Here is a 14,642-nt window from a genome sequence, read left to right as displayed (position 1 = left end):
AGTCCATCCTGTTCCCCAGTTGTTTCTCCCAGTTTATCTGCACTCGAATGTGGGACCGCCTGCCCTACCAGCTATCTATCACCTTGCTGAGTCTGCCAGCTGCTGCCTTGCGCACCCCGCTCCACAATCCGCCACCTCACTGGGTCCACCAGCCACCACCTTGCTGCAAGTCCTCTCTGCCTGGCTGCCCGACTCCACCCCTCCTACCTGTCTGAATAAATGTGTCTTCTTTAACTCCTTGGTTGTCTGACTTCCTTACAGTCTGATTTTCTGTTGGTTCTGGTTGTTTTTGTTTTTAAATTGTTGTTGTCATTTTGGTTGTGCGAGGAGGCGCAGTGTATCTACCTAGACCTCCATCTTGGTCAGAAGTTGCCCATTGACTCTTCGTTGATAGTTTTTATCATGGGTACTAGGTTTTATCAAATGCATTTGATCTTATCAAAGATAAGGGCATTTGATCTTATCATATCAAAGATATGCATCTATTGATATCATGTGATTATATATCTTTCATTTTGTTTGTTTATGATGTATCACATTAGTTAATTTGTAGATACTGTACCAACTTTGCATTCCTGGAATAAATCCCACTTGATCATGGTGTCTGATCTTTCTCATGATCCTGGATCTGGCTTCCTAATATTTTGGGGGGATTTTAGCATCCATGTTCATGAGGGTATTGGCCTATAATTTTCTTTCTTTGTAGTGTCCATATCTGGTTTTGGGATTAGCATAATGCTGGCCTTGTAAAATGAGCTTGGGAGTCTTCCCTCCTCTTGAATATTTTGGAATAGTTTGAGAAGCTTTGTGCTGGTATGTGTATTTCAAGTTGTCTGGTTTCATAGAGCCATTGTAGCCATAGAAATAATTAAATTGACATCATTTTCATCATTGCCTCAGTAATTTATTTATTCTTTATACCAGAGGGATGAAATTAAATGTCTTAAATATTCTTATGTTCCTGAGAGCTCTCATAAAATACCATTTATGTATGGTAACAGCACTCTTTATTCCAGTGATTTCCATTCTTTATCAAATAGTAGTAAAGAGTTCTATGAGTAAATATATTGTTGGATTCAATTTCTTGCTTTTTTAAATATTGATTAAGGTCTTTTAAAAAATTTTATTTTTAAAACGTAACATGTAGTACAGTTGACTATTTTTGGTATATAGGCCTATGAATATTAACAGGGATAGGTTAGTGTAACAACCATCATCATAATTAGGGTACAGAATGGTTCCATAACTCAGAAAAACTGTATGTGATACCCCTTTGTAGTTACCCCTCTTCCATCCCTTACCCATTGGTAGCTGCTGGTGTTTCCTTTATAGTTTTGATTTTTTAAAAATGTCATATAAATGGTATCATACATTTTAAGACCAGCTTCTTCACTCAGCCTTTGAAATTTATCCAAGTTGCTTAGTGTATCAAATAGCTCATTCCTTTTTGTTGCTCTGTAGTATTCTGTTGTGTGTATGTACCACATTTGTTGATCTCTTCACCTGTTCCAGGACATTCGGATTGTTTCCAGCATTTGTCTATATCAAAGCTGCAGTTAACATTTGTGTGTAGGTTTTTGGGCTTCCATCTTTTTATTTGATTTAGGAAACTCCTGATGAGAAGGATAGTCATGGTATTTACTCCTATTTCCATTCTTTCCATTATTTATCCCTTCCTAATGCTCCATTGCTCCTTTTTAAAAATTAATTTCATTTTTGTTTGAAGTACTTCCTTTAGCCATTCTTTAGGAGTAAGATTTCTTTCAATTTCCCTTCATCTAGAACATCTTGATTTCACCTTTGTTCCTGATAGTTAGTTTCACTGGATGTAGAATTTGTGGTTGAAGTCTTTTGCACCAGTTGAAAACCATTGTGTCACTTCATCTGCGCTCCACGGTTCCACACGAGAGTCCTCTGATGCTCAAGGCGGTGTTCTTCTGAAGGTGGTGTTCTGTCTTTGGTTGTTTTCAAGATTAAAAGTTTTTTTATAGTTTCAGAAGTGTTATTGATTTCTTTGAGTTTATCTTATTTGTGTAATTGTTTTGGATGGGTGGGGGTCAGAAGATGCCCTGAAACTGTGTTCTTTCAGTCCCGGGGTCTTTAACCAGTGTGTCTTCCTCTGTCGACCTGTCAGAGATCTCCTTTGGTGTTTTTTTTTAAATTTAATTTTATTTTTTAAAATATATTTTATTGCTTATACTATTACAGTTGTCCCATTCTTTCCTCCCTTTATTCCCCTCCCCGCTCTGCATCCCCTCAGCGTTCCACTCCCCTTAGTTCATGTCCATGGGTCATACATATAAGTTCTTTGGCTTCTCCATTTCCCATACTATTCTGAACCTCCCCCTATTTTCTACTTATCATTTATGCTTCTTACTCCCTGTACCTTCCCCCCCCTGCTGATAACCCTCCATGTGATCTCCATTTCTGTGATTCTGTTCCTGTTCTAGTTGTTTGCTTAATTTGTTTTTGTTTTTTTTTAAGGCTCAGTTGTTGATAGTTGTGAGTTTATTGTCATTTTAGTCATAATTTTTTAAAAATTTATTTATTTATTTATTTTCAGAGAGAGGAGAAGGGAGGGAGAAAGAGAGGGAGAAAAACACTGATGAAAACCATTGTGTCACTTCACACTGATGTGTGAGAAACACATCAATTGATTGCCTCTTGTTTGCCCCCAACTGGGGACCTGGCCTGCAACCCAGGCATGTGCCCTGATTGGGAATTGAACCAGCGACTCTTTAGTTTGCAGAATGGTGCTCAATCCACTGAGTCATACCTGCTAGGGCATGTTTTTTTTTAAATGTAATTTCCAAAATTTATAGTTGTACTTAGCGGTAAAGAATCCAGAAGTCCTTCTGCTCATCTTTGAAATTTCATTGTGTGGAACTTATTTGAATCTGGATTGAAATAAACTATATAGAAGTAAAATAATTTATGATATTAATGATATGATGAGATGATTACAAATTTAAAAACTGAATATTTAACATTAAAGAATTATTAATTTTTAGTGTGACATTGTGATTATGTCAAAATAGACCATCTTTTAGAAAGACATATTAAAATATCTAGGATAAAATGACATTCATAGGGTTTGCCTGAAACATAACATATATAGGTTTGTGCAGCGAGATCATTGGTTGATTGCTGTTGGGCTGGGTGACGAATACATACAATTCAGATTATCTGTGAGTATGAAAGAAATTATCCATATTTAATAGGTTTTAAAAAAAGTTTAACATGTATTTCTTCAACACAGGTTAGGTATAAAGGAGGAAGAGTTTGTCTTGATTTACTTTCTTTGTACTTGAACATCTGAGTATTGGTGAAACCACATGAAATAAGCTTCTAAATTTTAATAATTTTAATAAACTTGTTTGTAAAGTGAAGAAGTACTAAATGTGCTGATACTGTGTGTGACCACTCTGATGGGTACTTTAGGGGTCCCAGGAACTGCTTGGTAGTTCCTGCCATGGTTATGTGCTTTCTTTGACTTAACTTTTGTCTTCTGAAGAGTTACAGACTTGACTCTGTTACAGGGTCAATGTTGGTACGTTTGGAATTTATTCCTTCTCGTTTTCTTTCACAGCTTTCTGTTCACAACCAGGAATTTGAGACAAATGAAGATGGAGTCCCAAAAGTGGATCAGTTTCATTTGGTGTGTGACTTTTTTGTCATTTACTTGTTGGAAATGTGGTATACAATAGATGTGTAGTCTTTATGTAAACTTAAATATTTGACTGAAAACATCCTCTAATTTTTGTATGAATGCCAAATAGTATTCACAATAAAGAAATATTTTAAAAACTTTAAGTACTCTACTGAAACTACTGCCAGAGAATTATTACTAGAGAAAGCGGTTGGAATGTACATTACACGAATTATATGAATAGTCTAAGTAACAATTAAGGAAAAAGTAGTTTTGCTGTATCTTCCAAGATTGTATTAAAATTAATATTTTATTCTTTTTATAACTACCTGTGTCATCGTCACACATCTGTGTTGTTTGTATTGCTTGCTTTGCCATTCATCTGTGTATTCAGCCAACATAATTCGAGTACCTGTGCTGTATGAAGAAGTGGACTAGCTGCTGGGTTACTAGGATTGTAGCACTGAAGAAATTAATAATTTAGAAATGTGAACAAGTAAACAACCAAAGTCTGTAAATAGAGTATTAAGAAGTACTGTATACAAAGCCAATTTTTAATTTTGCAGAGAAAGTGGGAGGGAGGAGCTAGGTCACAAAGATCACCAAGTAGTTATTTGAGGTGAACCTTCTGGACTGAATTAGGAGTTTACGTGAGGTGGAGTGAGGCGACAGGCTTTTCTGGTAAAGATAATAGTCTGCTCTAAGATGTGAAAATATTAAATTCTTTTGAAATGGAATAGTGTAGTGTGACTTGATTTTAAGAGGTAAAAATACTGCAGTAAATGAGTCCATAACAATAAAGTGATCAGGTTTTAAAAGTTCTTGTGCCATTTTTTAAAAAGGAAAAGATTTATTTTAAAATATTTTACCAATGTTTTTAATGAATTTATTTTTTTTAGAGTTTTTAAGTTCACAACAAAACTGAGAGGAAAGTACAGAGATTTCTCACATACTGCCTCCCTCCACTAGTCCATCCATTGTCAACATCCCCCACAAGACTGGTTCCTTCGTTACAACTGATGAACCTGCACTGGCACGTCCTGTTACTGAGAAGTCTGTAGTTTACATTAGGGTTCACTCTTGGTGCACGTTCTTACAGGTTCGGACAAATGTATGATGATCTGCAGCCACCATTGTAGTATTGTACAGAATATTTTCACTGCCCTAAAAATACTCTGTGCTCTGCCTGTTCATCTCTGCCTTCCCCAGATCCTGGTAACCACTGATTTTTTTCTTACTGTCTCCATAGTTTTTTTTTCCCCCCAGAATGTCATATAGTTGGAATCATACAGTATGTAGCCTTTTGCATTGCCTTTTTCCCGTTCAGTAATATTCATCTGTGGTTCCTTCAGGTCTTTGTATGGCTCTCTAGCTCATTTCCTTTTACTGCTAAATGATAATTCCATTGCCGGGGGGTACCACAGTTTGTTTATCCATTCCCCTACCAAAAGATATCTTGGTTACTTCCAAGTTTCAGCAATTATGAATACAGCTGCAATAAACATCCAAGTGCAGGTTTTTGTGACCTGCCATAAGTTCATTTCCTTGGGTTAGTACCAAGGAATGCAACTGCTGTATTGTATAGTAAGAGTGTGTTTAGTTTTATAAGAAACTGCCAAAGTTTCTTCCAAAGTGGCTATAGCATTCTGCATTCCCACCAGAGATAAATGAGAGCTCCTCTTGTTCCACATGCTTGTCAGCGTTTGGTATTGTCAGTGTTCTAGATTCTGGGCATGCTAATTAGGTGTGTAGTGATACCTTTTGTTGTTTTGCTTTACATTTCCCTGGTGACGTGATGTGGAGCATGTTTTCATGTGCTTTTTTGCCATCTGTATATCTTCTTTGGTGAGTTGTCTAGCAAGGTCTTTGGCCAATTAAAAAAATTTTTTTTTATTCTCACCTGAGGACATTTTTGCATTGGTTTTAGGGAGAGAGAGCAGAGGAGGGAGAGGGAGAAGGATAGGTAGAAGGAGAGGGATGAGAGAGAAATATCAATTGGTTGCTTTCTTTTTAAAAAATATTTTATTAGCCCTAGCTGGCATAGCTCAGTGGATTGAGTGCAGGCTGCGAATCAAAGTGTCGCAGGTTTGATTCCCAGTCAGGGTACATGCCTGGGTTGCAGGCCATGATCCCCAGCAAGCGCACATTGATGTCCCCCCCCCTTCCCTCTTTAAAAATAAATAAATAAAATCTTTAAAAAATATTTTATTGATTATGCTATTACAGTTGTCCCATTTTTTCTCCCCTTTATTCCCCTCTGCCTTGTAGCCTCCCTCCCACCAGCATTCCCCCATCTTAGTTCATGTCCATGGGTTATACATGTAAGTATGGGGGGTATTTAATCCATTTACATTTATTTATTTTTTTTAAATATATTTTATTGATTATGCTATTACAGTTGTCCCATTACCCCTTCTTCATTCCCCTCCACCCTGCACACCCTCTTTCACCCACATTCCCCCCCTTTAGTTCATGTCCATGTGTCATAATTTCTTTAGCTTCTACATTTTCCATACTATTCTTGCCCTCCCCCTATTTTCTACCTACCATCTATTCTGCTTATTCTCTGTACCTTTTCCCCCTCTCTCCTCCTCCCACTTCCCTGTTGCTAACCCTCCATGTGATCTCCATTTCTGTGGTTCTGTTCCTGTTCTAGTTGTTTATGCTTAGTTTGTTTTTGTTTTTGTTTTAGGTGTGGTTGTTAATAATTGCGAATTTGATGTCATTTTACTATACATGTTTTTTATCTTCTTTTTCTTAAACCCCTTTAACATTTCATATAATAAGGGCTTGATGATGATGAACTCCTTTAACTTGACCTTATCTGAGAAGCACTTTATCTGCGCTTCCATTCTAAATGAAAGCTTTGCTGGATAGAGCAATCTGGGATGTAGGTCCTTGCCTTTCATGACTTGGAATACTTCTTTCCAGCCCCTTCTTGCCTGTAAGATCTCTTTTGAGAAATCAACTGACAGTCTGTTGGGAACTCCTGTGTAGGTTACTGTCTCCTTATCTCTTGCTGCTTCTAGGATTCTCTCCTTCATTTTCACCTTGGCTAATGTAATTATGATGTGCCTTGGTGTGTTCCTTCTTGGGTCCAAGTTCTTTGGGACTCTCTGAGCTTCCTGGACTTCCTGGAAGTCTATTTCCTTTGCCAGCATGGGGAAGTTCTCCTTTATTATTTGTTCAAATAACTTTTCCACTTGTTGTTCTTCCTCTTCTCCTTCTGGTACCCCTATAATTTGGATGTTGGAACATTTAAAGATGTCCTGGAGGTTCCTAAGCTTCTCATTTTTTTGAATTCTTGTTTCTTCATTCTTTTCCGATTGTATGTTTTTTCTTCCTTCTGGTTCATTCCATTGATGTGAGACCCAGCTTTCATTCCATCACTATTGGTTCCGTGTGCATTTTTCTTTATTTCACTTAGCATAGCCTTCATTTTTTCATATAGTTTGTGACCAAATTCAACGAATTCTATGAGCATCCTGATCACCAGTGCTTTGAACTGTGCATATGATAGGTTGACTATCTCTTAGTCACTTAAAAGTACTGATTGTGGGGCTTTCAGTTCTGTTTGAGTCATCTTCCTCCCCCTCTCTTTGGTCTGGTCGCGCCTGTTATGTGTGAGGGACAGAGCCTTAGGTGTTCACCAGGGTGGGGCACCCCAGTCACTAGGTTGTGAGGCTTATGTGGGGGCGGGGTCTGAGAGGGAACAGTGGTGCTTGCTCCGCTCTTTATTGGACCTCAGTTTCTTCTGCCGCTTCCGCCAAGCAAACTGGACCCCTCTGGGGGCAATTCCCGTGCGGGTGGGCTTGTGCACACCGTGGGACTTTCCAACGACCTCTTCTGTGAGGCTGGGAGTTTCTCCCTGCGCCTCAACCCCCACAGGTGTTTCCAATCAGTGCTCCAAGGCTCTATTTCCCAGTGCTGGGATCCTGGGTTGCTCGCAGTGCCTAGCTTCACAGTCGCCGCCTTTCTGGGTCTGCCGTTTGCCACCCCTTGGCCGGGATCTGCCAGCTGCCACTTGTGCGCTCAGGGTCTGCCCACTGTGGTCTTGCACTCCCCGGACACCTTACTCGCCCAGTCCTAACGCTCTTTGCGCTGCAACCCGTGCCCGGCTGCCCAACTCCGCCCCTCCTACTGATGTGGATGAACGGGTCTATTTTAACTTCTTGGTTGTCTGACTTCCATACAGTTCAATTTTCTGTCATTTCTGGTTGTTATTCTATTTTTAAATTGTTGCCTCCATCTTGGCCGAAAGTCCGAATCCATTTGCATTTAAAGTAAAAAACATTTCCAAATCAAATTCAAGGTACAGGGTTTTTACTTAATTTTAAATTCAAATTTCCTCTTCTTTTTATACTAATAATTTTAGTTCTTGTGATATAAACAATTACATAATTGCTTTACCATATAATAAGTATAATAGTTTGAAAATAACAATATTATTAGAAACACTAAGGTTATTCATTACAGTTCAACATTTCTTTGAAGGTCTTTCTTTTTGACCTTAGGCTGTATCTCAGTAATCTTTTTTTTTAAGATTTTAAAAATTTATTTAGAGGGGAAGGGAGAGAGCAAGAGAAGGAGAGAAACATCAGTGTGTGGTTGCCTCTCACACACCCCCTACTGGGGACCTTTCCCACAACTCAGGCATGTGCCCTGACTGGGAATCAAACCAGCTACCTCTTGCTTTCCAGGCTGGTACTCAATCCACTGAGCCACACCAGTCAGGGCTATCTCAGTAGATCTTTATCCCACTAAGATTTGCAGTCAAAATATTTGTTTTAAAGTTACTAGGAATAATTATTGTCTATGTGATTTTGTCACCTGATGTATATACTTGTTTTCTTTTGGATTTGGCTTTTAGAGATGGCTTTTCTGTTTGTTCTGTAATTGTGTTTTATAATTTTGTAAAGTTTTATAATCTTAAGAGAGGTAAAAGCTTAAGGAAGAATTTTTTTGTCTTTAATGATTTTTGGGAATTGAGTAATTAAACTATTTCTAGTACTTATGTAATTTTAAATTTTAAATTTAGATTTTTGATATATTTGAAACTATCCTGGTGTTTGATTGCAGGAATATATCTAATCTTATCTTTTCCATTGGGTATCCATTTGTTCCAATACCTTTTATTAAAAAGTTATCCCCTCCCTCCATTGGAAAGTGCCGTCATTTCTTATACTGACATTTCATTTGTGTAGGAGTATACTTTGAATCTATTTTGTTCTATTGGTTTGTTTATTCATATTAAAAATTCATTTTATTCATATTATAGTGCAATATTCTTTCAATCAACAGACTTTGTAGTATCTTTTAGTACTTGGGAGGGCTAGCTTTTTCTATGCTATTTTTATCAGACCTTTCATGTTTCTTTTTGGTTGTTATTATTCTAAAAGATCTTTACAGTTAACTTATTTAGTTCCAAGGTGGGGGCAATGATTGTATTTTATTGGAATCATATAAAGTTTATAAATATACTTAGGGAAAATTGATGCATTTGAGATGAGACTCTTTCTGGCTAAAAACATGATATGATTCTCCAGTTGTTGTAAATCTCCTTTTGTGGTTTTCAAGAGCATGTGCTATTTTTTTATCAGTTAGCTCTTATAATTTTTATTTCAGTTTATATCCATCTTTAAATATGTTTAAGAAGGTATTCTGTAGAGTGCATTATGGGACTTGGCCTTTACTTATGCATTTAGCAAACGAGTGTCTGGTATATCCCTGACACTGTACTAGTTGTTGGGGATGAGGCGATAAGCTGCATTTCTGAATTTAAAGATCTTAGAATCTAATGAGGACTCCAGCAGTGTACAGATGATTTTCATTCAGTGAGAAGTATCTTATTGGAGTCATCATTCAGATCCAAAAAAGGCATATTCGGGTGATTTGGGAGATAGAAGTACCAGAGGAGCAACATTACAGTGTTGTTTACATGCAGTAATACTAAAAAAGTTCTCTGAAATAATGACACGTAATGGACTCTGACTAGCACAGTGATGATGGTGATGGTAGTGGTGGAGGAAGGGTTCCCCAGAGGAGATCACTTCACACCTAAAACCAGAAGCAGCTGACCAGGTGGCAGGGCGCCCTCCCAGGCAGCGGGGCTTCAGTGTGAAATTTTATCACGTCAAACTCTGACCAGCGCCCTGGAAAGAGGGAAAAGGGGAAGTCATAAAATGTCCTTTCTTGGAGTTTCACTTGTTTTTGAGATATTTCAGCTGTGATTCTCTTATAATTCAATTTTATTGTTACTAAGTAATCTATTTCTAATAAAAACTAGTTGAATTTTATAGAAATTTTAAAAAATCTGAATAGGAAAAATTGATTTTAGCTCTGTGTCATTGGTTAAAAGTGGTCTGAATTGAATCTCCCTTCCTTATTGCAGGTTTGTCCTTTTGCTTGTTTTATTTTGTTTTGTTTTTATTTTGTAACTTCTCTTTTTTCTTGCAGGGTGATAATGTCAAATCCCTCCTCTGTAGCTTGATCTATTGTAGAAGTTCAATGACTGCTGAGCAAGTTATGAATGCTGAATGTTTCTTGACTCCCTACTCAGAGAAAGATACTGAATATGCCCAATATAAAGAGGAAGAAGAATTAAAGTTGGAGAACTCGGATAAATATAAGGAAAAGATAAGAAGTGGTGAAATCCACTTTGCTTGATAGATTAGGATTCTTTTGTTGTTGCAGGCATTCCTTTTTAAAACTTTGTTTAGTTTGGTTAAATAAACAGAAGAAAAATCTGGAAGTTCTGTAGTTAGTTGAATTGTATCTTTGGTATTCCACTTACAAAAAATAAAAGATGTTTGGCTATGTAAAAAGTTGTATACTTTGACATTTCATTCAACTGGTGGTAAGAATTTCCTGTCTATATTGCATTTTGAAATTGCATAATTAAACTGTGATACTTGTACTAGAAAAGGGTATTAGATTAGATAGGTGGACAGATCTTGTGTAGATTCTTAGTATGTTGGCCAACTGATGAAGAAAGGTGACACTTTTGTCCAATAGATGATAGTTTGCTTCTGCTTTGTACCCAGTTCTGGGAATATGAAGATAGACAAAACATGGTCCTTACACTTAGAAAGCATATAATCCATTGAGAAAATCAGAGATTTAAACAGATCTTCATAATATAATATGGAGCATCCAATGATAGCTCTGGCCAGCTTTTTCTGATGAAAGAGGACGGTACTTATATTGTGGAAGGTGGCTTTCTGGAGGATGGTTGTACCTTAGTTAAATCTCAAAGGATGAATGCTAAAGGTCAAGGAGAGAGAAGAGTATCTTAGTACGCAGAGAGAGCACTGAAGGGAGAAACAGGTGGTTGTGTTTAATAGTATAAAGTTAGAGGCAGGGAATAGTCATAGAGGTAGACGAGGGCTTTGTGTGAAATAATAAATGGCTTATACCTTAATCATTTTATAGGATCTGTGGAGTCATTGAAGACTTTTAAAGATCTTTAGCTCCCTTAAAATCTGTCTTCTACCTACCACCAGGCTAGGAGGTAGGGAGACGGGTTAGAAGGCTATTATAAGAAAGTAAGTGATAGAAATGATGGAAACAGAGATATACGGAAGTAGAAGTAATAATAAAAAATGTGGGACAAATTTATGAAGTAATTAAATGTCAAATCAGTTGGATTTGGTGACTAAAGTATATGCAGACTAAAGTATGGTAGAGTCTCTAGTTGCCTATTCAAAATCCAGCCTTCCCTCCTTCTTAGTAATACATTGCAACTTTATTTGGGGTGACAGTAAACTTGGCTAAAATATTACATTTACCATTTCCTCTGTTAGTCCAGGCCTTTGACTAGGTTCCTGAAAATAAGGCTCCTTCAAAGGAGGCAACTCTGCTGGGAGGTTTGCCCTTTTACCTTTATCCCTTCCTATTGCCTAGATGTTAACATGATGGTTGGAATATAAGCAGTGTCCTTAGGATGAAACCTATGAACTGAGATGATGGAGCAGCAAATTGGAAGGAGCTGGTGTCCCTAATCATTCTGGAGTCTCTGTACTAGCCTCAAGATTTCATGTTTTTTGAGAGAGAAAACTGTTACACCAAAGCATTAGCATCACCTGGGAACTTAATTAGAAGATCAGATTCTTGGCTCTACCCCAGACCTACTAAATGACAATATCTGGGGTAGACAGAGCCTGGCAACCTGTGTTTTTAACAAGAGCTTTAAGTTATTCTAATGCATATTAAAGAGAACCATTGCCACACATTGAAGCCATTGCCACCTGTTGGGTTTGCTGTTTTATAGAACTTAATTTTAGCTGATGCAGTAATAGAGACACAGTAATAGGTATAAAGCAAACCCGGTTAATTAAAGGGAACAAAGAGTAGATCACTTTACTTTTACTATTTTAAATAGAGAATTTGACCTGTAAGATCCAAATGTGTTCTGCTGAACACAAGTCCCTTGGAAGATTCAGCACAAAAAGAATTCTGTGATTGGTTATTTGAAAAGTAATGAATGCTAAATTGGAGATTGATTGTGCATATTAGATGGTAAAGGTTCTACAGAGTTTTCTAGAAGAGAAACCTGTTCAGTTTTCAGGCCAGCATTTGCCAGAATTAACAATGAGACCCGCTTTTCACATAATACCTAGCAACTTCTGTTTTGTGAAATTAGGGAGAGAATCAGATTCTGTGGCATACTAAGTTAATGTTTATTTCTATTTCTTGTTTCAAAATGGCAAATGCTAATGTGTGGTGTAAAGAGACAGATTCCTATCTTTTTAATGCCATAAATATTTCTTGAAATAAGTATATGTGTTTGTACTTACTTATTTAAGGGAAATGCAAAAGCAAACAAATGGGTTTTCTGCCCACAGGAGAGTAAATGATGTGATACAGTGTGTATTATATGATAAACTATAAGAAGAGAAATAAGGTATATCACCACACAGAAGAGGAAGGGAAGAATTAGGACTGATGAAGTTGAGGAATAGACATCTGACTCACTTAGAGGAGCAGCAGGATTCCACGTGTTTGGAACTGGAAGAAGATATTCCAGGCTAAGCAAATTAAGAGTTAAAAGGGTAGATTTGGGAAAGAAAAGGGCAAAAATTATGCTGGAGTGTAGGACATTCATCAGGGAGCTGAGGTGTACCCTTGGAAAAGTATTTTGGACACAGTGGGCTGTGAGTCACTCTATAAGCAAGCAGTTAGGCTCTGTTAAAGAGTTAGAAGCAGTTGGATCACACAGGTGTCTGTCTAGAATGAAACAGCCAACTGGAGAGGCCGTTTTGAATAGGTACATGATGGAGGCAGGAAGCGTCAAGGACGGCGCCTTTTACTAAAGCGGCAATTTTCAACCTTTTTCATCTCATGGCCCACGTAAACTCATGACTGAAATTCTGTGGCACCCCAAAAGTACATACTTTTCCTGACCTGACAAAAAGGAGGTATAATTTTGATTCATTCACACCAGATGGCTATTGTACTGGCCATTGTCGTTTTTTAGTTTGACAAGCTAAGGGAGAAGGCGGCGCCCCCGACTACATAGTCAAGTATCACATGTTCTAAAAATTCTTGCAGCACACTGGTTGAAAGTCGCTGCACTAAAATAATTGAGGCAAAGAAAATGTCTCATTTTAGGTCAAGATACTGAAAAAAAGAAAAAGAGTATAAACTTTTCTCAAACTTAAGGGCAGCATTTGGTTCCTTTCATGGTACCAGTGCTAGGTCATTTCAGTGTGTATTTAAATGTTAACATTTGTAAAATTTCTTAGGATCTCTTTTTTAACTCATCAAATGACATGCATTATTATTTCTTAGTTGTTGATGTAACCATGTCTTTTACCATTAAAACTACATGGGCAAGCAGTTCTGGAATGGTGGAGTAACGACTTCTGAAAATCTCCATAATTGTCCAAAAATTGTCAAAATTAACTTTTTTTAGAACTCTGGGAATTAAGCAAGGACTCACAACAATTCAAAGAGCACTTATTCAAGAAAAAACAGCTGAATCTCAGTGAGAGCTACAAGCTTTGCAGTGTTTTAATGTGCCCTAGTCCCGTCCCTGCCCCCAGCTCTGCTCTAGCCTTGTCAGTCAGCAGCCTCACAATGACGTTAGCTGTGGTGACCAGGGGCCCAAACAGCCAGTGGAAGTGGCAAATGTTTTGAGCTTCTCAAAAAACCCTATTGCCAGAGAACTGTCACTATTTGACGTATATGGTGGCTACTGGAAAATCCCCACTCGCAGGGCTTGTCTCTATTTGGCCTGACTCGGAGCTTGCTCAGTGGGAAAAATGCTCTTCCCAGGGTTCCTGCTGAAAAAAGTCATGGCAGCTGTTTAACATTACAGCTTCTAGAGGCGGTGATACCTGCTGGGGAAAGCAGTTTAGTAGTGAAATCTGGGAATGAGGTTTATGGGGCGCACTGAAAAACTCCAGCAAATTCCTGGGGTTCTAAAAGGCCACGCACATGAGCAGGGCCGTGTGTGTGCATACCCAGGCGAGACCTTCAGAGGGCCCTAATCTTTCACCTCTGGGTGATCTCGAGGCCCCAGACACGGGATGTGAAGGCTAAGGCAGATCGGTCCACTGCAGAATGTTGAAGATGTGCCCCAACATACAGCCTCTCAGCAAAGGTTGGGAGATTTACTGGTTCCAGGAATTTAAGGAAATACCTGTTCAGTTATCAGCTGGCCACTAAGCTAAGCTGCATTAAGCTAAGACTTCACAGTAAATGAATCCACAAAAGTCACTAAGCAAACACTATCATCATTCTCAACAACTAGCAGTAATAACAAACTCTAGTTTGGGGGGGGGGGGGAATCTGATTTCCAAAGTTGGAAATTAGTATATTTAAAATGGTCCAGTTCTGAGAAAAAAAGACACAAAGAAACAAAAATATGCTCTATTCACAAGAAAAAATAAGCAATCAATAAAAACTGCCCTGGAGAAGCCTAGATGTTGGACTTAGTACACAAAGACTTGATATCAACTATAATAAATAAATTCAAAGGACTAAAACCATA

At 37.9% G+C, this 14,642-nt stretch overlaps 1 protein-coding gene across 1 annotated transcript in view; it reads left to right on the top strand.

Moving 5' to 3' along the window:
- The window catches only part of STK31 (serine/threonine kinase 31), a 58,484-nt gene extending 48,169 nt beyond the window's left edge, over positions 1–10,315 (top strand). Inside the window, exons 22-23 of the mRNA XM_045827040.1 lie at positions 3,590–3,658; positions 10,106–10,315. Of these exons, the coding sequence (XP_045682996.1) occupies positions 3,590–3,658; positions 10,106–10,315 (279 nt within the window). The remainder of the gene's footprint in view (positions 1–3,589; positions 3,659–10,105) is intronic.
- The last annotated feature ends 4,327 nt before the right edge of the window (positions 10,316–14,642 follow it).

This window comes from Phyllostomus hastatus, unplaced genomic scaffold, assembly GCF_019186645.2.
Source record: "Phyllostomus hastatus isolate PE091 unplaced genomic scaffold, TTU_PhHast_1.1 phas_scaffold_78, whole genome shotgun sequence".
Classification (NCBI taxonomy): Eukaryota; Metazoa; Chordata; class Mammalia; order Chiroptera; family Phyllostomidae; genus Phyllostomus; species Phyllostomus hastatus.
This window is presented reverse-complemented; position numbering and strand designations above follow the sequence as displayed.